Here is a 25,952-nt window from a genome sequence, read left to right as displayed (position 1 = left end):
AATACACAAAAAAACTGAGATATCACAAAAAAAAAAAAAAAAACAGACGCTATACACATGTGTACATCGCATTAAAAACAGAACAAATCAGAATACACATGTGTACATCGCATTAAAAACAGAGCAAAATAAAAAAAATTGAACTCCAAAAAACGCTAAACAACTTAACAATAATAACAATCTTCATAACCTCAATCAAACAATGATAATTTCAACATCAAAACAATGAAAAATTGCACACTTTTTTTTTCAATAATCAAACTCAAAAAAATCTTCAGAACCTCAATCAAAAAATAACAATAATAATTTTCAACATTAAAAACAATGAAAAATTGCAAACTTCATACCTGGTCGGTGGTCGATCGGTCAATCAGAGATGGAGGTTGACGGCGGTCGGTCGACGGCGGTCAATCGGAGATGGAGGTTGTAATCATCGGTTGGTACAGGTGTCGATCGGAGGTAGTAGATATCGAGCAGGTGATGGTTATCGATCGGAGGTATGAATCAATTGGACGGGATTTATGCAGATCTAGGGCCCTATACTTTTTTTTCGCAGATCAGACGAGATTTATGTAGATCGGACGGGATTTATGCTGTTTCGTTAGACCGGATTTATGCAGATCGGAGGTATGAATCAATCGATTTTTCGTCTCTCATCACTTTGAATCTCAGATTTTCAGAGTTATCAGTTTGTTGGTCTCCTCTGCTTTTCCGGTACACATATCTTCACCACTTCGATGGTCTCCTCTGCTTTTCCGGTACACAGATCTTCACCACTTCGAATCTCAGAACTATTTCTGGTACACAGATCTTAACCACTTCGATGGTCTCCTCTGCTTTTCCGGCCAGTTCCGGCGACTGATGCAGTCTTCGATGGTCCCCTCTGCTTGTCGGCGCTGATATGTGATAGAGAAAGATATGTGTGGGATTTTGAAACCTAAATGTGGATATAAACGGGATTTATGCAATCAAGTTAATATGGAAATTATACATATACCCTTGTTCACTTAATTAAATAGTAACAAATAACCAAATAATTACCATCATGCCATTCACTTAAAATCTTAAGATCATAAAAATCAAGAGCCAAGATCAGTTCACGCAGTTCACTTTGGAGAAATTGTTCACGTTTGAACCTAATCCTGTATATATATATATATATATATATATATATATATATATATATATATATATATATATATATATATATATATATATTAATAACAATATGATATTTTTAATATTAAAATAAGTGAAATAATCTATCACGTGATTGTATAATGAGTAAACTGCCATTTTGGTCCCTGATGTTTGGTGACTTTTGCCAATTTAGTCCAAATCTCAAACCTTTTGCATTTGAGTCCCTGTGGTTTCAGTTTTATTGTCATTTTGGTCCAAAAAAGAAATAGGGTCATATTTGTCTTATAAAATCCTGCTATTTTGTCCTTTTTCTTAGGGGCAAAATGGTCATTTTATGTTTGTACCTTAATACCAGAACCATCTCCTTCCCCACAACTCCATTTTATGTTTAAACCTTAATAACAGCCATTCTCCATCACCAAACACCATCCTCCATCTTCGATCCGAACCGGCAACCCTCTACAACACCATCATCTCCGCCGCTCGTCGCATCACCTCTGCCACTAGGGTTAGGGCTCACATTCAGATTGGGGGAATGGAGATCGGTGACATACCATAATTAGATAACGAGGGTTAAGGCTCACCTGCCGCATCACCTCTGCCACCAGGGTTTGGGCTCACCTCCGCCGCATCACCTCTGACATACCATTATCATCCGCCATTAAAGCTCCCCTGTCCTTTTCATTCTCACTACTCTTTAAACCCCACCTCTTCTTTCCAATTCAAATTCACCAACATTTCTACCTGCTTCTAAGTATGGATCTCTCTTGCTCTCTCTTGATTTCTTCTAGATCTCTACTTATATAACTTTTCTAATTACAATTACATGTGTTGTGCTTTCAACAATTGAAGTTGAATCTCATGTGGGTTTTTCATTTAGAATCTGGGTTTTGCTTTGTTTAGCTTCAATTCCCTTATTCACTGATCTGATTTGAACACCCTTTTGGCTCGACTTGATTTTTTTTACTTATACGGTAGATTCATAAAAAGAAATGAAGAGAGAGTTGTGAGACTGGTGTTTAGTTTTTTTTTTAATTTTATTTATATATATTTATATAATGTTTAAAATGACTATTTTACCCCTGAGGAAAAGGACAAAATAGCAAGATTCTATAAGACAAATATGACCTTATTTCATTTTTGGATCAAACTGGCAATAAAACTGAAACCACAGGGACACAGATGTAAAAAGTTTGAAATTTGGACTAAAGTGGCAAAAGTGATCAAACATCACGGACCAAAATGGCAGTTTACTCTTGTATAATTTATAAGATTAAACTAGTAATAAGATCTGCGCGCGTTGCGGCGCGGATACTTCGTAAAGGTCAAATGAATTAGTTCAAGCGTTATGCGTATGATTGAACTCAGTTTAAGCTATATAAGCATCGTGATTCGATCAAAACGTAAAGTAAATTAAATTCATACCATACAATCATAAGATATTATATGCGACCCGACTAACTCGAATACCATCAAGTCAAAACGAATATGCGACTTGAATCATATGTAGGAAATGTACAAAATAAAGCATGAAAGTGTACACCAAGTTAACGTTGAAACGTAGACAAACTCGAACTTATAGGAAAACGTATACGAAATTTGTGTCGAAATGTAGACAAACTCGAATATTGTACCGACTATGCGGCGTGATTATATATAGATTATTAACGACCCTTTACGTTAAAACGTAGACCAAATCGAATTTAATCACGAATCGTATTTGACCCGTTTATTTTTAAACAAATGACACATACATAGAAAGTATGCTCGAAAACGTATTATAATTGAAAACAAAATTTACTTCGAAACGTAGACCAACTTGAATTTATTTTGTCAAATCAAGACGTATTATATTTGACCTGAATAGTGTTTCTGAGCAAACCTGACATCGAAACATACATAAAAAAGTAAGCAAAAAACGTATTATATTTTATCCGACTTGTTTTCAAACAATTTTTTTCATCGAAACGTAGACCAACACTTTTTTATACCAACACGTACATAAAGTTAAGCATAGAACAATTTTTTTTAAGTTAACGACCGAATGTATTAAGAAAAAAACAGAATATATATACTCTCGATGGGTCAAAGTGACATTTTATAAAGTTTACAAAAAGTTAAGGGGTTGAAAATTACATAGCCTAAACTAAAGGGCCTACAAAAGGGATGAAAATGAAAGTTGAAAAACTTAATGTCAAAAAGAAATGTCTGTAGGGTAAAAATGAACTTTGAAAAAACTTAAGGGGTTAAAAGAGGAATGTCCACCGACATTCCTCTTTAAGATTATATAAATACCATGTGCAAAATAAGTGAAATAATTTATCACATGATTGTCTAATTTATAAGATTAAATACCATGTGTATTTTCATATCACTAAGCTAGTTATGAACGAAGGTCAACTAACGTTTTTATTTTAAAAGGCCATCCCACTCTATATATCTATCTATCTATCTATCTTTGTGTTCGAACAACAATATGAAGAAGGTGAACCATGAACTGCTTGCAGTGTTTCTTCTCGTGATCTGTGTCAGATTGCAATGGAAAATCGAATGTTTCTTAGAACCTAATTCTCATTCAGGCATGTAATCCTCATTTCTTTCTTTCTCTCCGTCAATCGTGAGATATGTTACAACTTCTACTCACTTTTATTACCAAAAGAGTTTTCCTCACGTACCTTTTCCGTTTTTACTAAATGCATCATATTGCTAAATTATTTATTATACGGGTCGTATCATAATGCAATTCTACTTATATAACTTTTCTATGAGTTGTATAATAGAGGAGATGTTCATATCATATGTAATGGTGATAAACGGTGGATAGTGTGACATGAACCCAAAAATCATGTAAAATATATGAACCCGAACACAATATGAATATTTGGGGTTGATCTGAACACGGCCAATTTTACTTTTACTTTTATTTTGTCACATATTATTACTTTATATTTACATTTTTACAAAATAAAAAAGGAATAGGAATATTACTTTACATTTACATTTTTACAAAATAAAAAAAAGAAATAGAAATGTATTCCGAATAATTACATTTGAATTATGAATATTATGTTCATTTTTCCTTCAGTTTTTAAAGCATAATATACCAACCAATAAAAATTTTGACACACTACGTATTCCAAAAAATATAATAAAAAATAAATGGGTTAAACAAATTAAAGAGTGACCCATTGGGTTCACACGACAACACTGTGTCTAGCTAAACGAATTCGCAGGTTCAACCCCTAACCCCTTAAAGAACATTCATTGTCTATAGCATATGCAGATGATAGTTACCTTGGTTTCACACACGAAGCCACTGATTTTACTCCGGAGGAAGCATACGATTACATTATCGTTGGAGGAGGGACCGCAGGTTGCCCATTAGCCGCCACTTTATCAGAAAAGTATTCTGTATTACTGCTTGAGCGAGGTGGTGTAGCCAGTTCGGACCCTAACATCGTGTACGAAGACAGAATGTTGAACCCCATCTTATATACAAACCCCTTTGATTCCCCTGCTCAAAGCTTTATCACTGAAGATGGTGTATTAAACTTTAGAGGGAGGGTTCTGGGAGGTACTAGCATGATAAATTTCGGGTTTTATTCCCGAGGTGATGATTACTTTTACCAAAACTCGGGTATTGAATGGGACATGAGTGCTGTTAATAGCGCGTATGAGTGGGTAGAAAATAGTATTGTTACTCGTACAGATCATTTGCGTAGGTGGCAAGCATCTACGTATAACGCGTTCGTAGAAGCTGGAGTTGGTCCGGGGAATGGGTTCATCCTGGACCATGTTCAAGGTACCAAGATTGGTGGTTCGACATTTGATGATTCCGGGATACGACATGGTGCGGTGGAGCTACTCAGTAAAGCTAACCCTGATAATTTAAAGGTAGTAGTGCATGCAATTGTGGATCGGGTCATCTTCTCCACTTCTGAACCTTTAGGTATGTGCAACCATGATTTATTTTCAAGTTCTTTTAGACACCAAGATTGTTTTCTTGTGATAATATAATGAAAGTTTTCATGAATAATATTTTTCAAGTTCTATACATTGTATACATAGAGATCACAAGCAATTAATTATGAAAGTAATACATAAATATAATAACGCAGTCATTTTCAAATATATCACTAAGATGATTCATTTTTTGCATTTAAACTTTGTTTTAGTTTCTATAATAACGAAGCCTAACAAATTGAGCATATGAGAAACCTTGGTTAGAGCTTTACCACATGTATGATTCATTTTTTGCATTTGAACTTTGTTTTGGTTCTTATAGATTATTGTTGCATTTGCTGTTCCAGACTTCCACGTTTTAATATTCAGGACCGGTGACTAATTTGTGAAAACTAGAAAAACATTCAAAAAGAAAAGTAGAATGATTTGCTTCATATATCATGATAATATAAATAAAGAGAATTAAACGAATATTCATAAATAATGTAATTTTCTTATCTACATATAAATAACTTATACAAATCTCTTCATATAGATAGATTATAATTAAAAAAATCTTTTAAAACACAAGATTACAATTATTATTATTATTTTTTTTTTCTGAAAGGCGAACCCATAAATAGATTACAATTAGATGATTAAAGAAGTAAATAAATATATATAATAATGCAATCCTTTGAAAACATATCTTTCATAGTTTTTTTTACCAGCTAATTAACTTATATACCTTTTAATCCTATGTACAAAAACCATTTTTATTGTTTTCTTGACAGCTGCAACTGGCGTTAGATACCATGATTCCAATGGAACACGTCACGAAGTGCATGTAAGAACAGGCGGAGAAGTAATTTTGAGTGCCGGAGCTATTGGGAGTCCACAACTTTTGCTACTAAGTGGATTAGGGCCAAATTCGTCCCTCTTGTCTCTAAATATTCCAGTTGTTCGGGACCATCCATTTGTCGGACAATTTATGGCTGATAATCCTCGTAATAGCATTAATCTTTTGGTGCCCGTTAGATTAACTGATGTAGGAGTTCGTGTAGCCGGGATCACAAACAGTGGCCCATATGTGGAGTCTCTTGCAATTCCGCGAGTTACATCTCTCATACCTTTCATTCCTAACTTAAACTTGATTCCACCAGCAAACTTAAGTGTGGTAGTATTTGGAGGAAAGGTCTCGAGACCAAAATCAACTGGCTCGCTGAATCTAATATCGTCTTTTGATGTCACAGTTGGCCCAAGAGTTCGGTTTAATTATTACTCTAACACTGCAGACCTACTCCAATGCCGCAATATTGTTGATGTATTTAGGAACGTTTTGGAAACTCAAGCTATGGAAGAATATAAGTTTCCCAGCATCATTGGTCCTAGGCGCTTCAGTTATATTGGTCCATCAATACCCACCGATTCCTCTGATGAAGAGTCCATTGCGACTTTCTGTCGTCAAACATTGGCTACATTTTGGCATCACCATGGCGGATGCTTGGTAAACAAGGTGGTTGATAGCCACTTAAAAGTCATAGGGGTGGATTCTTTACGAGTTGTGGATGCTTCTACATATTTCAACGCACCAGGAACGAATCCTCAGGCAACCACTATGATGTTAGGCCGATACATTGCTGAGAAAATAGTTAATGAAAGAGCAGCACAGAACAATCATTCTTGATATTAAGATGTGTTACTAGTTGCTAGTTCCAAGAATAAATGTATGTTGTTACATTTCTATTTTCCATTTACTTTTATTTGTATTCCTTTATAATTCAGCTTTTCAATGTGATGAATGAAAAAAATCTTCACACTTTCTACCTTACTTATTTCAAACGATTTAGATCGGTGTTAATTCCTAAAGTTATCAAGATGGTTAACCTCTGCCTAACAAAGTCGCAGAACTTTTAGATAAAAGCAACGTTTTCAGAACTGGACCGGACGTCGAACCGGTTTTCTTACCGGTTCAATGGTCCGACCGGACGTAAGAACCAGAAGGTATCGTAGATATTATAAAAATTAATAGCGTTAAATCTGAAAAAAAATATTTAAAAAACCAGTCCAACCCTTCCAAAAGCCGGTCCGACCGGCAGGTTTCCCGGTCCAACCGCCGGGTCGTCGGTTAAACTCTGGTTCAATGCATTTCTGGCCCGATACCATGACCCGGACCAGCTCATGTCACACCCCGATATTTCCACGTATTACCGGTGGGCCCGGTGGGGAGTATCGTGACGTAGTTGATATCATCTTAGTCAAACAACACAAATTTAAATGCACAGCGGAAGCAAAAGATAGATTTATTTCAACCGAATAAAATTGTAATATTAAGTATCACAAAGTGGCTGAAACAGATCCACAGGCGGATCAAAATAAAGAGGAAACTTGTTCAACAGACTTTGACATCTAGAGCTTGCGAGACTTGATTATTGATGCCTGGAGTAGCCAGCCTATTACGTATAGTACCTGCACTTAGCCTTTTTGGAAAATATGTCAGTTTACACTGGTAAATACAACTTAACTGACTCATTTTTGAAAAGAGTTTGAAAATTAGTTTGAATGCCCTTAGGCAAAAATATCTTTTGTAACTTGGGACAATTATATAAAAATAATCTTGTATACAGTTTTACTTATTTGTCGTCCATCAGGGCCGGTTTGTAGGGCCGGTCTAGATTAACTGACACGCCACAGGTATAATACCCACAAGGTTGATTCCTTTAAGTGGGCTACCAGTTTTTACATAATGCTGCTGTCAGGTGTACGCCTACACCCCGTGCTTAGGTCGTGGCCATTTCTTTGAATGATGCCAAGGATATCCGGGACATGGTCATTTAACCCCCAAGGGCCATACACCAAATAATACATATTAAACGGGTCATGCAAATACATTAATCACAATACGATTTAAATGACTACACACACCCGACCAAGCGGTACTTTTATAGTACCATATCCCAAGCCCGTATAGGGAAAATAAGTTAAGAGTATTTACCTAAGCAAAGTATAAATCAAATACAGCAAGTGCACGTAGCTTTTACTGGGCTCCTAATCTGGAACGAAGGTTTTTAATAACCTATTAGAATCCTAACAGGTCTTTAATTAAGCTTAGACTTAGACCGGTTAGTTTTCAAAAGGAAGACAAGGTTCAAACGCATTGTAAAGCGAAGACCGGTTTAGAATGTGGTTTTGACCCGAAAAGCTTGGATACTTGTTTAATATGGGTAAACTAAACACATTCTGGATTTTGAGATGAAAACGATATGGTTTGACCCGTTTCGGCTAATATATGCAAACTAGTTACATAAGCCGATCCGAACGCGAAAAGTGCGTAACGGCTAACCAAAGGAGTCATATACAAGTTTCCTAAGTTAATATGCTTTAAAAATATTGTGACATCAGTAAGATATCTTCTATTATGCCCCATATGAATTTAAACTCAAATTATGCCCCGTAAGGGCATTTTGGTTATTTAAAAGGTTATAAAAGAGTTTAAATATAATTCTGAGTTTCGGGTCTGATGCAATCGGTAAAAATACTTAGTTTAATAAGTTATAACAGTAGGGTATCATATATATATGTGAAATTTATCAATTATAACCATACTATGCACCATAGGGGCATTTTGATAATTTCACATAAGCTTAAAAGCTTAAAACTGAAAATCTGAGTTTAAACTTTTGATTACTGTTAAAATATAAATATTTATTGAATATATCAGTAGGCATCAAACCTTATAAGTTTAAAATAGTTTTAATACATACTATGTGTTAAAAACGCTTAAAAGGCGATTTGGAGCCATTTCCGGGTTTTTAAAGGAAAGCTGATATTTTTATTATTCCAGAAGGCTCAAAATACTTTATTTATCATATTAGATCAGTAGAAAAAGGTTTGGTATCAAAAGGATTTGTAAAACTTATTTTATAGCCCAAAAGGGCAAAACCGACAATAACCGAATTAAACTTAGAACTCTAAGTTATGCTCAACCTAAAAATAAATAAAAATCTTCAAAAATCCCAAAATATTATATTACATCAGTGGGTAAAAAGTTCGGTATTAAAAATTGGGTTTAGATAGGCTATACGCTAATTACGCCGTTTAATTAATAAAAAGCTTTTCATTTACGCTAATGAGCATAACTCCTATTCTAGACCTCAAACTGATGTCAAATTTTAGGGACAAGTTTATAAATCAGTAGTGAAGGTTTCTACTCTTTTACATTTTCAAAATTCATGTTTTAAGGTTATATGGGCATAATGGTCAACATATAGGCATTTAACGGAAATATGCATATGAATCGGATAACTAATGAACCAAGTTGTATAATCTCAGAGGGTTATACTTATAGGTAACTTGGTCCTAATAAAGCTCTAAGGCATTTCTAAACTATGCTTAAACGGGTCAGAACTGAAAGTCAAAGCAAAAGTCAAAGTATGCGACTTTCGGTCCCAATCCGAGTTTACACTGAAAATTGTCGAGTTGAACATGTTTAGACATGTGCTTACATTAATTACCAAGTTATGTTAATGACAAAATAGGTTGCATAGCCTTTACATTGCTAATTATGCATTTATTTGAAAATAGGCTTCATGTTACTTTTTAAGATCAAGTTTGACTCGACAATTGACCTAGTTAGAGCGGGAATCAGAGGGTGCCCTTTTAAGGGTTTATTGCCCACATAATTACCAACTCACAGGTACTTTAAATTTGCAATTTGACTGGACAAATTAAGATTAATGACGAAGTCAAATCTTAATTATGATGGTTTGACTTTACGCTAAATAACTAAGCTAAACCGAATTAAGAAAGGTTAATGATGCTTACCAAGGTCCTATGCACGACTAATGATCACTAGGAATGAGTCTTGAGCTCCAGGAACCTCCAGAAACCAAGTTGTGAAGGTTTTGAATGCAAGTGTCCAAGCTTGCAACAAATAGGTTCTTATATAGGAGTTCTTGATGCCTTAGGATCATTACAAACAAGTCTACAAATGTTATGGGATCATTCCAAGTGTCCCTAAGCTCTTTAAAACCATCAAACAAGTCCATAGAATCGAAAACAAGGCTTTTAAGTCGGTTAAACCGGCTGTACAGGCAGCTGCCATGATTTTTCTGTTACTGGGAGTGCCAGGCGGCCCGCGTAAGGTCCTGCCTGGGCTTACGCGGCCCGTGTGAAGCCTGGGTCCAGGTTAATCAAGTTTCAAATATTGCATTTCAGCCCCTGGTCCTTCCAAATATGGTTTTAAGCTTCCATATTGCACTTTTAACCCTCTAATTTGACTTTTAAGGACCCCAAGTCATAAACCAACTTTGTTAAGTCCCCGGTTATTCATACGTTCACCGAAAAGTCTTAAATTTCAACGTTGACGCTTTTAACCCCTCGTATACGAATATTGTCATAACTTTCTCATACTTTATCGAAACCTTGTGAAATTTTATCACAGATTCTTGTGAGTATAATTAATCATTACAAAGCTTCAGGTTCGCTAAAAGGTCACTCAAAGGTATACTTTAAACATGTTGACACATTTAACCCCTGTAGTTTGTAATTCCTCACTTTCTTTCATAATTAGCTTCGTATGATCCATGACTCATTCGTTTAAGGGTATAAACATCATGTAGGGTTATTGAAAGATATATTTATCCGTTGTTGACATTTTGAACCCTTATATTCACATACTTTCCTTGTTTGTCAACTTTAGTCCCTCTAAAGTAATCTTTTACACGTTTAAAGCTCATGACACGTGTCGATACATTATTGGACATGAATTTTCGAGGTGTTACAGCTCAACCTCCGGTTTCAGATCTGGAGTGTTTATGCAAAAGTAGCTGGAGTGTTTATTCAAAAGTTTACTCAATGAGTATAAAATCGTAATCGTTATTTAATACTAGTTAATTAAAGCAGAGTTGAGATCCAATGTTTTTTTTTCAAAGGCCAACGTAATCTTTATTCAATATATAGCAAGAGGCTACAGCCAAAACTATATACACCACAAAAACAGAAACGAAAGAAACATGCAAACAAGATGCATTGACCAGCCCCAACCCAGCTAGAAAACATCATAAAAACATTAAAAATAGAAAACCGTCGCCACCATTCCCATGAAATATTGGTCTCCTTAGCCCAGTTTCTAATCCTTGTACCTACGCTTGGTGTTGTTGGGGAACAAAACACTAAATCTCTACAACATAGTGTAGTCACTAGCTCACCTAAGCTCTGGCCGCAAAGGGAGGTAGAAACTTCAACACCAGAAAACATGTGGATGCTACAAATCAAATGCCACACAGTCACATCATTTTATCATCTAAATGTTAATTCGGCGATAACATTCGAAACACCGAGTACCGTCTACCGACTGAATGCAATTGGAAGAGTTGAATAGCAACCCCGTGGCATGGCACCATGTTAGATAATACCAAAAGTCTCTTATTTATTTACATGTATTTACTTGTATTATTTACTGCCTCTAGCTTCCCTCTATATATTGGGATGATAGTTCTCTTTGTATGCATGCAATAAATAATAAATCCATTGTCTATTATGGTATCGAGCCACCCTTCAAACTCCTGATTTTTTTCCCCTCTCTCCCTCACCGTTTCTTTCCAGCCTTCCTCTCTGTTCTTGTTTTTTTCCCTCTGTTGTCTTTCTATCCTCTCTTCTATCATGTCTACCTCCTCTTCATCCTCAATATTACCCATGAATGGGCTGGCCCCATTGATCACCATCAAGTTATCCGACTCAAATTACTTATATTGGCATAAACAGATAATACCCATCCTCTCTGTTCAACACCTTTTGTCTCACATTGATGGTTCTCAAACTGTGCCTCCCCATTTGATAAAAAGCAATGATAAAGAGGTTATCAATCCTGAATACAACACTTGGATTCAAGAGGAACACCAAGCAATAATCATTCTTAACGCTTCCTTATCTGAAGAAGCTCTTACCGTCACGGTCGGTTCCTCTACGGCTCGTGACATTTGGGTTGCCCTTGAGGCGACTTTTTGTAACACATCCGTCAAGCGTGTTCAAAACCTTCGTGACAACTTACACGCTATAAAAAAGGGAGATAAAACTGTGGCCGACTTTGGCCGTGAATTTAAATCTATCTGTGACCAATTAAATGCTATTGGTCATCCCGTTGACCCAATGGATCAACTCCATTGGTTTCTTTGTGGTCTTGGAAAATCATTTGAAAGTTTCTCCACAACAATTCGATCTTCCCGACCCATACCGAACTTTGTCGACCTTCTTGCTAGCGCCGAGAGCCATGAATTGTTCATTAAAAATCTGAATTTAGAACCTTCTCAACCCATAGTAGCCTTTGTTGCTCAAAACAGAGAAAATCATCACAGGTGGGCTGGTGGACAGCCTTCTCGTGGCCCGCCCTCATCTGGCCCAAGACAAAATCAACAGTACAGGCCCAACAGGCCCACTCGTCCAAATCATGGACAGTCTCGTGGCCCATCACGTGGGTTTTTTGGACAGAATTTTGGATCCTCTCAATTTAACAATACTCGTCCTACTTGTCAATTGTGTTTAAAAACCGGACATCTTGCATCTCAGTGTTGGCATCTTGCATCATTCGCGGCATTGGCTCCGTCCTCGGATGATCAAATTGCCCAAGCTTTTCACGCTCAATGTGGTCTAAATTCCTCCATCCCCGATTGGACTTCCGATACGGGTGCTACCACTCATATGCTCCCAAATACATCATCTCTTCCAAACGCCACCCCTATTAAAGTTAATAAAAAGGTTTATTTCGGCAATGGTGAATCCTTGCCCATTTCTCACATTGGTAACACCAAATTACTTGGTAATCTCGAACTCAACAATGTTTTAGTTGTTCCTACTATTTCTAAAAATCTTCTATCTATTGGTAAACTAATAGAAGATAATCATGTTGATGTCATTTTTTCTAATCCCTATTTTTACATCCAGGATCACCGGACCAAGCAAACAATAGCCCAGGGATGCCGTGAGGATGGCCTCTACGTCCTTCGTGAAAACAATAAAGCCTTAATGGCTACTCATAAAACCTCTAAAGCTTCGTTTGAAACATGGCATGCTCGACTTGGCCATGTTAATTTTGATGTAATTTCATTGCTTAAAAATAATGGGACATTGTGATGTGCGTATAGTGTAATATATTTTTGATGTATATTTTAAGCCCTTTTTACACTTTTAGCCAAGTTTTAAATTTATAAAACACGATATTTACTAACACTAAACACACATATGGGCAAGTGCACCCATCGTGGACGTAGTATAGTGTTGGTAAGATACCGAGGTCGTCCAAGGACACAAGAGCTTTTAGTACCGGTTTATCCTCAACATCTAATCAAATCAAAATGTTAGAAAAGGTTTTTAAACTAAGAAAATAAAAACTAACTAAATGCTGAAAAATAAAAATAAAATAAAAACAGATAGACAAGATGAATCACTTGGATCCGACTCGTGTATTAGTATAACCTTTGATTATTTTCGAACTTTTGCACTTGTTTAAGAGATTATCTTAGTTATTGTAGTAGGCCCCTCTTTTGAAGGCGACGTTACCCTCAACCCAGTAGTTTGAGTCAGTAAGGATACAATCCTAAAGGGTTGGATTATTGGAAGATAATGAATTAAGTTATCAATGCAAATTATGGTAGGCCCCGCTTTTGGCGGTGACGTTACCCTCGACTAAGTAGTCTGAGTCAGCAGGGATACAGTCCTAAATAGCCGGGTTATAGTATTAATAGTAGTTAACTTATGAGGGGGTCAAAGAGTTTGGATCCCCGCCATCCAATACCTATGGGCATTGAAGGAGATCCTACTAAATTTGACCCAGGTCCCTTGCAGGACCTCTAAACGCTGAACAAGGGCAAGACCCTTACCAAACCGTTCCTTTAACCCCCGACCAGGTAGCCAACATACCTCCATATAGACCGTGGAGATATGAATGGTGAAAATCTTTTATTTTATATAGACAGTAAAATAATGCCAAGACACCACGGACAAACGATAAGGAAAGATCACCTTCAACATAAGCAACTAGTTATTAAAGTCATTAATACAAAACCAAATAAAAAGTGCAAAAGATTAAAAATAAAAAGTATTATACTAAACACTTGTCTTCACCAAGTGATGTAAGAGACTTAGGCAAACATGGCCTTGATTGTCAAGAACTCTTACGATCAATCTTGGATCCCGAGACGACTCACACACTCTATGATGGACAATGGATGATGGTGGTGGATGATGGTGTTATGGTGGTGGTGGGTGGTGGATGAAGTGTGAGAGAGGTGGTGTGCCAAGGGATGAGTTGCAATAAAACCAAGCACTCCTATTTATAGGCTGAACAGAAGGCTAGGCACGGCCCCGTGTCCGCTGGACATGCCCCCGTGCCTGTCTGACACTCTCTCTCTTCATTAATTGTAATTCGCAATTGCAATTAATGCGCCTGCTGTACTTTCGCCACGCCCCCGTGTCCGCTGGACACGGCCCCGTGGTGGGCAATAGAAGCTTCTATAGGTTTGTCTTTTCTGCTGCTTCTTGGGCACGGCCCCGTGCTGGCTGAGCACGGGGCGTGTTCTGTCTTCTGTCTTCTGTATTTTGCTTGCCGTTGAGGGGTTGGGCAATCCACTTGTGTTCCTTTTCTTGTATTTATGTTAGATTTAGATGTCTTTTTGCTTCTTTTGTGAATTTGAGCTCATTTAATCCTAAAAATACAAAAGGAAGACAAAAGCACTCTTTTTCCAACATTAGTACTTAAAAAGGGTTAGTTTTATGCCTTATTTGATGTATTTTATATGTTGCATTTTACGCACATCAAATGCCCCCACACTTGAACTTTTGCTTGTCCTCAAGCAAAACTCTTTAATATGTGGCTTACACTCCCAAATGGAATGGGTAGAAGAGAAGGTTTTGGCTTGTCATAGAGTGTCGGGAATCCAATATTTTTTTGGGTTTTATTTTTATTTATTTACAATCCTATTCGTTATGATTTATTTAGAACGTTTCATAGGATAAATTACTTATTTGGGCATAACATGCCTTTTTTTTAAATTCCATTTATATACAAGTTCACATACCTCACGGGAGAAATCACTCACACTCGGCCGAAGGTGTATTTTTAGTGAATCACTCGAGAGCGGCATGGAACTTGTTCCTACCATAAGCTTGCCAAGCAATCAATCCTCCTCCTTTTTAACTTGTTACCTTTGTAAATATCAAGAGGACTTTTTGGGTAAAGGCTTGGGCTAAAGGTGGGTGAATGGGTTAGTGGTTAGTAGAAAAGAGCGAAAAGCATAAAAAGCGTCGGTTTTCGTAAAACATTTTGTTTTAGTGACTTTTTATTTTTTTGTGAAGTATTTCTTCAAACAAGCTTTTTGTTTTAAGCGCTTTGTTTGTTTATTTCAAACTTTATCATCATTTTTTTTAGTCACAAGAAAACCGAGCTTGTTACTAAAGTAAAGAGTAAAAATAAAAAGGGTTTTGGTGGGTAAAAGGGTTTTTAGGGTAAAGAAATGAAAGGTTTAGGCTCAAAGGGGTTAACTAGGGGGAGTTTTTAGGTGGGTGAAAAGAAAATTGAAAATAATGGTTTTGAAAGAAAAAGGGTTAGTCCTAATGCCTCCATCATTTACTTACTTGGGTCTAAGTTGGTAAGGACCGGGAATGAATCGTCGTGGCAAGTTCTAGAGTCGTAAGAACCAAGCGGCTATTCACACAAGAAACGAAAAATGAGCATTTAGTCTAAAGATGTGTATTTGTATGCTCAATAAAGGCTCAAAACTCACTTTTTGTGGGAATGGGTTTTTCTATGTGATCAAGTATATATATAATCAAATTTTAACTCAAGCTTGTCATGCCGTTTCGTAATTTTCGTATGTTGGTTCTTTTTATCACGACGCTATTTGTCACGGCCCTTGGCCCCGGTTTAACCCGGTCCAGAGCCGCGAGGCAGGAAATCCTGTGGTATCTGTTTAAATGACAGCGGAAGCTTTCTTAAACAAGATCTTTTTAATATTAAAACTGCTCGTTTTATATAATATAGGACTAAATCCCATAATTTACAATAAGGTGATTTCACAGGGAAATCTTTTATTTCTCAAAACATATTTCTTTATTTATTTTCATTGAGCCACTTCTCTAAGCTGGTAGTGCTCCACGACACTTTTCTTAGCTCACAACAGATCACCTGAAACATGTTTGAAAAAGATTTTGTCAGCGGAGAAATACTGAGTGAATCTTTCAGTTTACTAAAACGACTCGTTTGTTATAATTTACAGTATTAAGAGAGATTACAATGTTTCTGATATCAAACCAACTACCCATAGTATTTGTCACTCGACTCATTTCGGTGACTGTGGTCATATCACCATTGGCTGCCCCAATGAATGACGAATATCACTTAATTTTAGGTTCGCCCACCTAAAGTGATAACAACAGTAGTAATGTGCACAATACCCCACATACCGGCTGTAATTTGGTGATTACATAAACTTAATCACTGTACTTATAACTCTGAAAATAATTTGGAGTATTGTAAAACGGTTGATAAAAAAAGAATGACTCACATTGCAGATTTAACGAGCAGAGTATAAGCCTACTGATTAGCTTTGATTAACCTAATTTTAACAACAATGCACACACAAACGGGTTAGTAACTAATACAGCAGTTACGTCAATTCACGAGATTAAACCCTCACAACGATTAGTACGGTGCAATACTTAACAATTCAACAGATTCGCAGCGAATAACTGAGCATAGTCCGAATTCGAACAGCACTCAAATATTCAAGTCGAAATCACGACGAATCAACAAAGTATCAGCTCAATTTGAGCAGCACTCAAACAATTATTGGATAGTTATAATCGATCGGACGTTGAATCGTAAAAGCGATCGAGTTATTACCCTGATTGCGGCAGCACTTCGTGAATTAGTGTGTGGTGTGGACTGTTGTTGCTATAACTCGACGTACACAGGGAATTTCTACGTCGTTTCAAAGACAGAAAGCAAGTGCCAATGTCTGCTATTTATACACGAAATTTGGCAGGCTTACAGACCGTAAGCCATATCCCTTACGGTCCGTAAGGGATGCAGTCTATTTATAGGCTTCCTAGGTTCGAGACTAGCTTTACTGAGTTGACATTTTTCTCAAACGAATTTTAGACAGCAAGAATTGTTGATAATCGTCACTAGGGTTTAACCCCCCCTGAGTTTTAGGGGCCCTGATCCTGATTCCGATTGTTTTGGAAATTTTAGGGTTTATGCAGAATCACTTGGGTGTCTCAATTAGGGTTTCCTTAATAGACAATTATTATCCTAAGTATTAATTTTAGTGAGAGTTGTTACATCCTCCCCACCTTAAGAAAAATCTCGTCCTCGAGATTTACTGGAATAGATAAGGATATTTGCGTTTCATTTCTGATTCTAGCTCCCAAGTGTATTCCGGTCCTCTCTTTGAATTCCATTTGACTTTGACTAGCACTAGTCGCTTGTGTTTGAGAAACTTGACTTTCTTGTCTTCTATTTGCAGTGGTTTCTCTACGAATTTTAACTTTTCATTTACCTCTATATCTTGAAGAGGTATTACCAGGGATTCGTCTGATAAACATTTCTTGAGATTGGATACATGAAATACATCATGTACTCCAGCTAGTTCTTCTGGTAGTTGTAAGCGATAAGCAACTGGTCCTATTCGTTGTATTACTGAAAATGGTCCTACATACCTTGGACTCAGTTTCCCTTTCTTACCAAATCGTACTACTCCTTTCCAAGGAGAAACTTTCAATAGTACTTTGTCTCCGACTTGAAATTCTAATGGTTTGCGACGATTGTCTGCATAGCTTTTCTGACGATCTCGAGCCGTTTTCAGTCTTTCCGTGATCTGAGTTATCTTGTCAGTAGTTTCTTGTACGATTTCTGGACCTGATAATTGATTTTCTCCTATCTCTGCCCAACAAACTGGGGTTCTGCACTTGCGTCCATATAGTGCTTCGAATGGAGCAGTTTCAATACTTGAATGATAACTATTATTATAGGAGAATTCAATTAAAGGTAGGTGGTTATCCCAATTTCCACCAAAATCTATTACACATGTTCGGAGCATGTCTTCCAAAGTTTGTATCGTCCTTTCACTTTGTCCGTCGGTTTGTGGATGATATGCAGTAGTCAGATTTAGTCGGGTTCCCATTGCTTTCTGAAAACTAGTCCAGAAATGAGAAGTAAAACGACTATCCCTGTCCGATACAATGGAGAGTGGAACTCCATGTAAAGATACTACTTCATCTACGTACAACTTGGCTAACCTTTCCATGCTAAAGGTTTCTTTCATTAGTAGAAAATGAGCTGATTTGGTTAATCGATCCACAATTACCCAAATCGCATCATTACCTTTTCTGGTTCTGGGTAACTTAGTAACAAAATCCATTGTTATGAGTTCCCATTTCCATACAGGCATTTCTAGCTGTTGTAGTAATCCTGAAGGTTTCTGGTGTTCGGCCTTAACTTGTGAACAAGTAAGACATTTAGATACATATTCAGCTATATCCTTTTTCATTCCTATCCACCAGAAATTGTTTATTAAATCTTGGTACATCTTATTGTGTCCTGGGTGTACGGTATACCTAGATTTATGAGCTTCTTCCAAAATCTTACTTCTTAACTCTCCCTGTTTAGGTACCCAAATTCGTTTCTCGTGGAATTTCCAAATTCCATTACTTCCTTGTTCCAGTTCCTTTATATATCCTTTCATTTCTTCAGCATCGTCCTTGATTGTTGTTTCTTGAACTTTCTTCAATTGTTCCGTTAAATCTACTTGTAGATTTAATCTAAGAGCACGGACTCGCTTTTGCTTCTCCTGATACTTACGACTTAAGGCATCTGCGACTACATTTGCCTTTCCTTCGTGATATTGAATATCACAGTCGTAATCACTTAGGATTTCCATCCACCTTCTTTGTCTCGTATTTAACTCTTTTTGCCAAATATGTACCTTAAACTTTTATGATCTGTATAAGCAGTAAACTTACTTCCATACAGATAATGTCTCCAAATTTTAAGGGAAAAAATTATGGCTCCTAATTCTAAGTCATGAGTCGTATAATTCTCTTCTATTCCTTCGGGTAAGGCTAAAATTGGAGCATTCGTCAGTCGGTGTTTTAAAATCTTAAAAGCTTCTTCTTGTCTAGATCCCATTCAAACTTAACGGTTTTACAGGTCAGCTTAGTCAAGGGTACAGCTATCTTAGAAAAATCCTTAATAAATCTTCTGTAGTATCCAGCTAAGCCTAGAAAACTTCTAATTTCCATAGCTGATTGTGGGACCTTCCATTTAGTGATTGCTTCTATTTTAGCAGGATCTACATGAATTCCTTCGTGATTTACTACATGACCTAAAAATTGCACTTCTTGTAGCCAAAATTCACACTTTGAGAATTTAGCATAAAGCTTTCCTTTTCTTAACAAAGTTAAGAGTACATGTAGGTGCTCACAATGTTCCTTTTGACTTTTGGAGTAAATAAGTATATCGTCTATGAAAACGATCACAAATTTATCCAAGTATGGTTTACAGATCCTATTCATCATGTCCATGAATGCTGCGGGTGCATTCGTTAATCCAAAGGGCATGACTGTAAACTCATAATGACCATACCTAGTTCTGAAAGCAGTTTTAGGTATGTCTTCTTCTTGTACTTTCAATTGATGATATCCGGATCGTAAGTCTATTTTAGAAAAATACCTAGCTCCTTGAAGCTGATCAAAAAGATCGTCAATCCTAGGTAATGGGTATCGATTCTTAATTGTAACTTTATTCAGCTCCCTATAATCAATACACATTCTCATCGTTCCATCTTTCTTTTTCACAAACAACACTGGTGCTCCCCAAGGGGATGAACTAGGTTGTATAAACCCTTTGCTTAGTAATTCATCTAACTGATTTTTCAGTTCTAGCATTTCGGTGGGTGCTAATCGATAAGGTGCTTTAGCTATTGGTGTAGTTCCTGGAATTAGATGAATTCTAAACTCTACTTCCCTATCGGGTGGTAACCCAGGTAATTCTTCTGGAAAGACGTCTGGGTATTCCGAAACTATAGGGATGTCCTGAAGTTCCTTACTTTTAGCGTTAATAATTACAGAAATCATATACACCATTTCTTGTTTTCTCGAATAACTAGCCAATTTCATCACTGAGATGAATTTCAAGGACTTTCGAGGTTTATCTCCTGTAATTAAAATTACTTCTCCTGTGGGGGTACGAATTTCTACGGAATTCTCATCACAAAGGATTCGAGCATGGTTGGCTACTAACCAATCCATTCCTAATACCACATCGAATCCGGCTGATTTCATAGGTAACAAATTTGCGGAAAACTTATGGCCTAATAGTTCTATTTTTCCTTCTTGCAAAACTTTATCTATGTTAACAGAATTCCTTCTGCTGTTTCGACCGTAAAAATCTGCCTAAGGGTGATTAAGGGTAAATTAAGAGCTTGGCAGAATGAAGTATTAATGAAACTTTGGTTTGCACCAGAGTCAAATAATACTTTTGCATAAACGTCATGAACTAAAAACGTACCAGCTATGACATCAGGAATTAGTTCGGCTTCCTGAGTGGTTAATTGAAATGCTCGGGCATTCTTCTTTGTTGTTCCATCAGCTGGTTTACCTTTATTGTCTGTGGTTTTAATCAAATTAGGACATTCTGTTTTGTAATGTCCTGTTTCTCCGCAGTTATAGCAGACTATGGTTTTCTTTTTGCAATTTTCTTCACGATGTCCTATCATTTTGCAGAAGTTGCAGATTATATTACATCTTCCAAAATGATTCTTTCTGCAATTTCTGCAAAAAGGCGGATTTGCAGATTGTCTCATTCCTCTCTTCTTGAATTTATTATTACTACCCACACGAAATCCTTGGGTAATCTTTTGAGCCAATTCCTTCTTTCGATCTTCTTCTCTTGTGCGTACCAGTTCATCAGTTAGGGTATTAGCTAATTCCACAGCATCATCAATAGTACGAGGTCTCGCAGCTTTGACGATGTTACGGATTTCACTAATTAATCCCCAAATATAGCGAGAAATGAGTACTGGTTCTGGCGAAGCCAGGGTAGGTACCACTTTCGCATATTCGAAGAATGTCGAAGTATATCCCCGACAATCTACGCCTATCATACGATGACTCAGGAACTTGTTGGCCATTTGTTCCTTTTCGTATTCGGGACAGAATTTTCTTTCTACAAGATTCTTAAATTCTTCCCAGTTCATTGCATAGGCCACCCTTCTTCCTTTTGCTTGCAATACAGTGTTCCACCACTCTAACGCCCCTTCTTTGAACAAATTCGACGCATACATAACTTGATCTTCTTCGGCACATTTACTTATTGCAATTACTGCTCCGGTTTTCTCTAACCAACGCAGTACTGCAGTTGCTCCTTCGTTACCTGCAAATTCAGCAGGTTTGCAAGCAAGAAATTCCTAGTAAGTGCAACCAGGCGTTGCAGCTTTCATTTTCTTAGGAGGTGGAGCCTGTCGTGGATTATTATTGTCATGATAGCCGCCTCCATTTACACTATGACTAAAATTATCTTCCTGGGTACGTTTACTAGGAATGATTTGTTGCGGTTCAACAGGTTTCTGAGCAGCAGCCATGATTGCAGGAATAGCCTTAGCTATCCCTTGAGTGATGATATTTTCAATATCTTGTCTAGTCATGTATTGGTTTTCCTGATTTTGCTCAGATTGATTCTCTTCATTAACTGGTTCATTACTAGCGTTTTCCATCTGATAATTAGTATAAGTGTAAATTATTAGTGTCAAATAATTGCTAGTTAGATATAACAAAGCAATTACACATAAACACATAAAACCTTACAACACATATCTATAACCAAAATTGTCGATGTCTCGACTTCTATTTTGTTTTATGGATTATATAGGCATCCATACACACTGTTTATCTCACAATGTTTTATTTCCCATTTTACAGAGTTAGATTTAACTATTACTATTACTATTATGATACAGGCACACTTCCCATTCTACTATCCTTTAGTCAACTGGCAGTTTTATTAGCGACGCTCCCTCTCGTCGTACTTCCAGGAGATTTGTTCCCCCATTTCCCGGATCCTATTCCCTGTACCTATCAGCTCTTCACCGAACTGACGAAGTTCGGCTAATTTTTCGTTACTCATTGGAGGATTGGGGATAGGTTCTGGATCAAACTGTGGGAGGAAGGTATAAGGACTATTGATCATGTTTTGGAATTGCCAGTCATTTGTCCACCATTCTTCCATTTGGCCTAGAGGTCGTGTGTGGATGAGTGGGTCTGGAATAGCTGGTTCTAGGTTTATTGGAAATTGGGCTGTCGCAGGGTAAGAGTAGAGATTATTGTTGATAGGTTCTATGATATCACTATTTGACAGTAGACGGTCTATTTCGTCTTGGAATGTGATCTCCTCAGGTTGTCTAGAGCTTTCTCCGATCTCTATTCCCTTTTGCCTAGTATCTTCCCTTATTTCTATTTCTGCTTGTTTAGAACTTTCTCCGGTCTCTATGTCTTTTCCTTTGCTCACGTGATTTACTATTTTAGGAAGTCTCCTAGTGGCTGGCTTCCTCCTGCGCACCTCCCTCCATCCTACATATCTTCTTCTCTTTTTAGGTTTTGCTTTTTCCAGCGGTGGAGCTTGGAATTCCAAAGGTTCCTCTATGTCAGCAATATAACCAGTAAAGTTGTGGGAGACTTCAATTGGTACTGGGTAGAGGTTGAGATTCTGAAATGCTTCCGATATCTCATTCATGCTGTGTAGCATATATGCAAAATGCACAAAAATGCTAAGTTAAAACTTTGGAACAAAGTTTAACAAATATACATTGAAGTTTTATTGCACACTACTTTGTACAAAAGCTAACAGGAAAGAGAACACACTCGGTTTTATTTATTTACTATATGGTAGTTTTCTTCTAGACCAGGCTTATTGATAGTTTAGAGGTTTGCATTTTCCGCTATGGTAGCTAGCATATACAGATTTGCCCATTTTTCATCTAATTTGTCTTCCCAAGGTGGATTATTGCCTAATTCCTGAATTTCTGAATTAAACCTCACTTTCTTGACTTGGGGTTTCTCGCTTTTCCTAATGATTGAATTTCTTTTCTCTGGGGTGAGAGGATTCTCATATTGTGCTTTTCGAACAAAAATCCCTTCTTTCGGATCTACTGGGTATTTGGAGGAAGAGGTTCCTTTTTCTGTGGGTGCAGTATCTAACTTGTGGTAGATAGCATAAAGCTTTTGTTTACCCATACTGTAACTCAACAATTAATCAATTAATAAAACATATATTCACAGAATGACAATTAGAATTAATCAATAGGCTAAAATCAATAGTAAGCTTAAATCAGTGGCTCTGATACCACCTTTTCCTGTCACGGCCCTTGGCCCCGGTTTAACCCGGTCCAGAGCCGCGAGGCAGGAAATCCTGTGGTATCTGTTTAAATGACAGCAGAAGCTTTCTTAAACAGGATCTTTTTAATATTAAAACTGCTCGTTTTATATAATATAGAACTAAATCCCATAATTTACAATAAGGTGATTTCACAGGGAAATCTTTTATTTCTCAAAACATGTTTCTTTATTTATTTACATTGAGCCACTTCTCTAAGCTGGTAGTGCTCCACGGCACTTTTCTTAGCTCACAACAGATCACCTGAAACATGTTTGAAAAAGATTTTGTCAGCGGGGAAATACTGAGTGAATCATTCAGTTTACTAAAACGACTCGTTTGTTATAATTTACAGTATTTAGAGAGATTACAATGTTTCTGATATCAAACCAACTACCCACAGTATTTGTCACTCGACTCATATCGGTGACTGTGGTCATATCACCATTGGCTGCCCCAATGAATGACGAATATCACTTAATTTTAGGTTCGCCCACCTAAAGTGATAACAACAGTAGTAATGTGCACAATACCCCACATACCGGCTGTAATTTGGTGATTACATAAACTTAATCATTGTACTTATAACTCTGAAAATAATTTGGAGTATTGTAAAACAGTTGATAAAAAGAGAATGACTCACATTGCAGATTTAACGAGAAGAGTATAAGCCTACTGATTAGCTTTCATTAACCTAATTTTAACAACAATGCACACACAAACGGGTTAGTAACTAATACAGCAGTTACATCAATTCACGAGATTAAACCCTCACAACGATTAATACGGTGCAATACTTAACAATTCAACGGATTCGCAACGAATAACAGAGCATAGTCCGAATTCGAACAGCACTCAAATATTCAAGTCGAAATCACGACGAATCAACAAAGTATCAGCTCAATCTGAGCAGCACTCAAACAATCATTGGATAAGTATAATCGATCGGACGTTGAATCGTAATAGCGATCGAGTTATTACCCTGATTGCGGCAGCACTTCGTGAATTAGTGTGTGGTGTGGACTGTTGTTGCTATAACTCGACGTACACAGGGAATTTATACGTCGTTTCAAAGACAGAAAGCAAGTGCCAATGTCTGCTATTTATACACGAAATTTGGCAGGCTTACGGACCGTAAGCCATATCCCTTACGGTCCGTAAGGGATGTAGTCTATTTATAGGCTGCCTAGGTTCGGGACTAGCTTTGCTGAGTTGACATTTTTCTCAAACGAATTTTAGACAGCAAGAATTGTTGATAATCGTCACTAGGGTTTAACCCCCCTGAGTTTTAGGGGCGCTGATCCTGATTCCGATTGTTCTGGAAATTTTAGGGTTTATGCATAATCACTTGGGTGTCTCAATTAGGGTTTCCTTAATAGACAATTATTATCCTAAGTATTAATTTTAGTGAGAGTTGTTACACTATTGGTTGTAAACTTGTAAAAATATAACCTTATTAATCTTAGAATTCCCAACTTAAACTTTAGAAAAGTAAATCAAAAAAATTGAAAATTTTGAAAAAAATTTGGGGTGATTAGCGGTTCCAATAGAGTTTTGTGTAAGGCTTGTTTTTAGGACTTACAAAATTTCAAGGTTTTAGCATCCCCCCACACTTAAATTACACATTGTCCTCAATGTGTCCCAAAAATAATTTTTTAGGTTGATTAGATGTGTAATATGGTGTTAAAACCAAAGATTTTATGTTACTGGCAGTCCGGACACGGCCCCGTGGGGACCGGACACGGCCCCGTGGGGACCGGACACGGCCCCGTGTTCAGGTGCCAGTAACGAAAATTAGAGAAAAGAAACAGAAGCCTGGACACGGGGGCGTGTCTGGTGAACACGTCCCGTGTCCAGTTACCTGAGCTGGGCGTTTTTCTGCAGGGGGTTCAGCACGGGGCCGTGTTGGTTGGACACGGCCCGTGTTGAACCTTCTGTATTGGAGAAATTGAAGTCGGGTTGCCTTGTTCTTGTGCATGGGGTCATGTTTCTCGTTCCCCTTTTCATCCTTTACCACCATGAGTGTGTTTTATTTATTATGGACCATTCAAACTTTAAAACCATCATTTCATTGAAACCATAGAGAGACCTTACATAATATTCCTAAAATAAGATAAAATAAAAACTTAACTAAATAGGTCAGGAGGTACACGAGGTTATCATAAAGAGTTCTACTATTTTAAGAAAATTTTGAGAATAGTTTCCAGATACAGTAGGACTTTTGGCCGAAGGTTTTCTTCCCTAAATGCCGTTTAAAGCCATTCTTCGATCTCCCTCGGAAGGAAGAAAGCGGCTTCATTTTCCTCAGTAAATTGTGGCTGAGGGGGAACATTCACCGGGACTCCTTGCACCACCCTTTGTGGAGGCTCTTGGTGCATGGCGTACCATTCGGCCAGAATGATGACCTCGGGCACCACGTTCCACGCCCTTTGGGTTATTATAGGTACCA

At 37.2% G+C, this 25,952-nt stretch overlaps 1 protein-coding gene across 1 annotated transcript; it reads left to right on the top strand.

Moving 5' to 3' along the window:
• The first annotated feature begins 4,343 nt into the window (after window positions 1–4,343).
• Window positions 4,344–6,917, top strand: LOC110877524 ((R)-mandelonitrile lyase 1). Its single transcript, XM_022125677.2, has 2 exons — window positions 4,344–5,089; window positions 5,877–6,917. The coding sequence occupies exons 1-2, from the start codon at window positions 4,615–4,617 to the stop codon at window positions 6,767–6,769; spliced, it is 1,368 nt and encodes a 455-aa protein (XP_021981369.2). The 5' UTR covers window positions 4,344–4,614; the 3' UTR covers window positions 6,770–6,917.
• The last annotated feature ends 19,035 nt before the right edge of the window (window positions 6,918–25,952 follow it).

Source organism: Helianthus annuus, chromosome 9 (genome assembly GCF_002127325.2).
Source record: "Helianthus annuus cultivar XRQ/B chromosome 9, HanXRQr2.0-SUNRISE, whole genome shotgun sequence".
In the NCBI taxonomy this organism is placed as follows: Eukaryota; Viridiplantae; Streptophyta; class Magnoliopsida; order Asterales; family Asteraceae; genus Helianthus; species Helianthus annuus.
The sequence above is the reverse complement of the archived record's forward strand: the minus strand, read 5'-3'. Positions and strand labels throughout refer to the sequence as shown.

Bases quoted from the DNA above. Each gene is read 5' to 3' on its own strand.
- LOC110877524 (XM_022125677.2), top strand. From the start codon at position 4,615: ATGTTGAACCCCATCTTATATACAAACCCCTTTGATTCCCCTGCTCAA. The intron at 5,090-5,876 runs GTATGTGCAACC...TTTTCTTGACAG, and splicing joins CTCCACTTCTGAACCTTTAG to CTGCAACTGGCGTTAGATAC.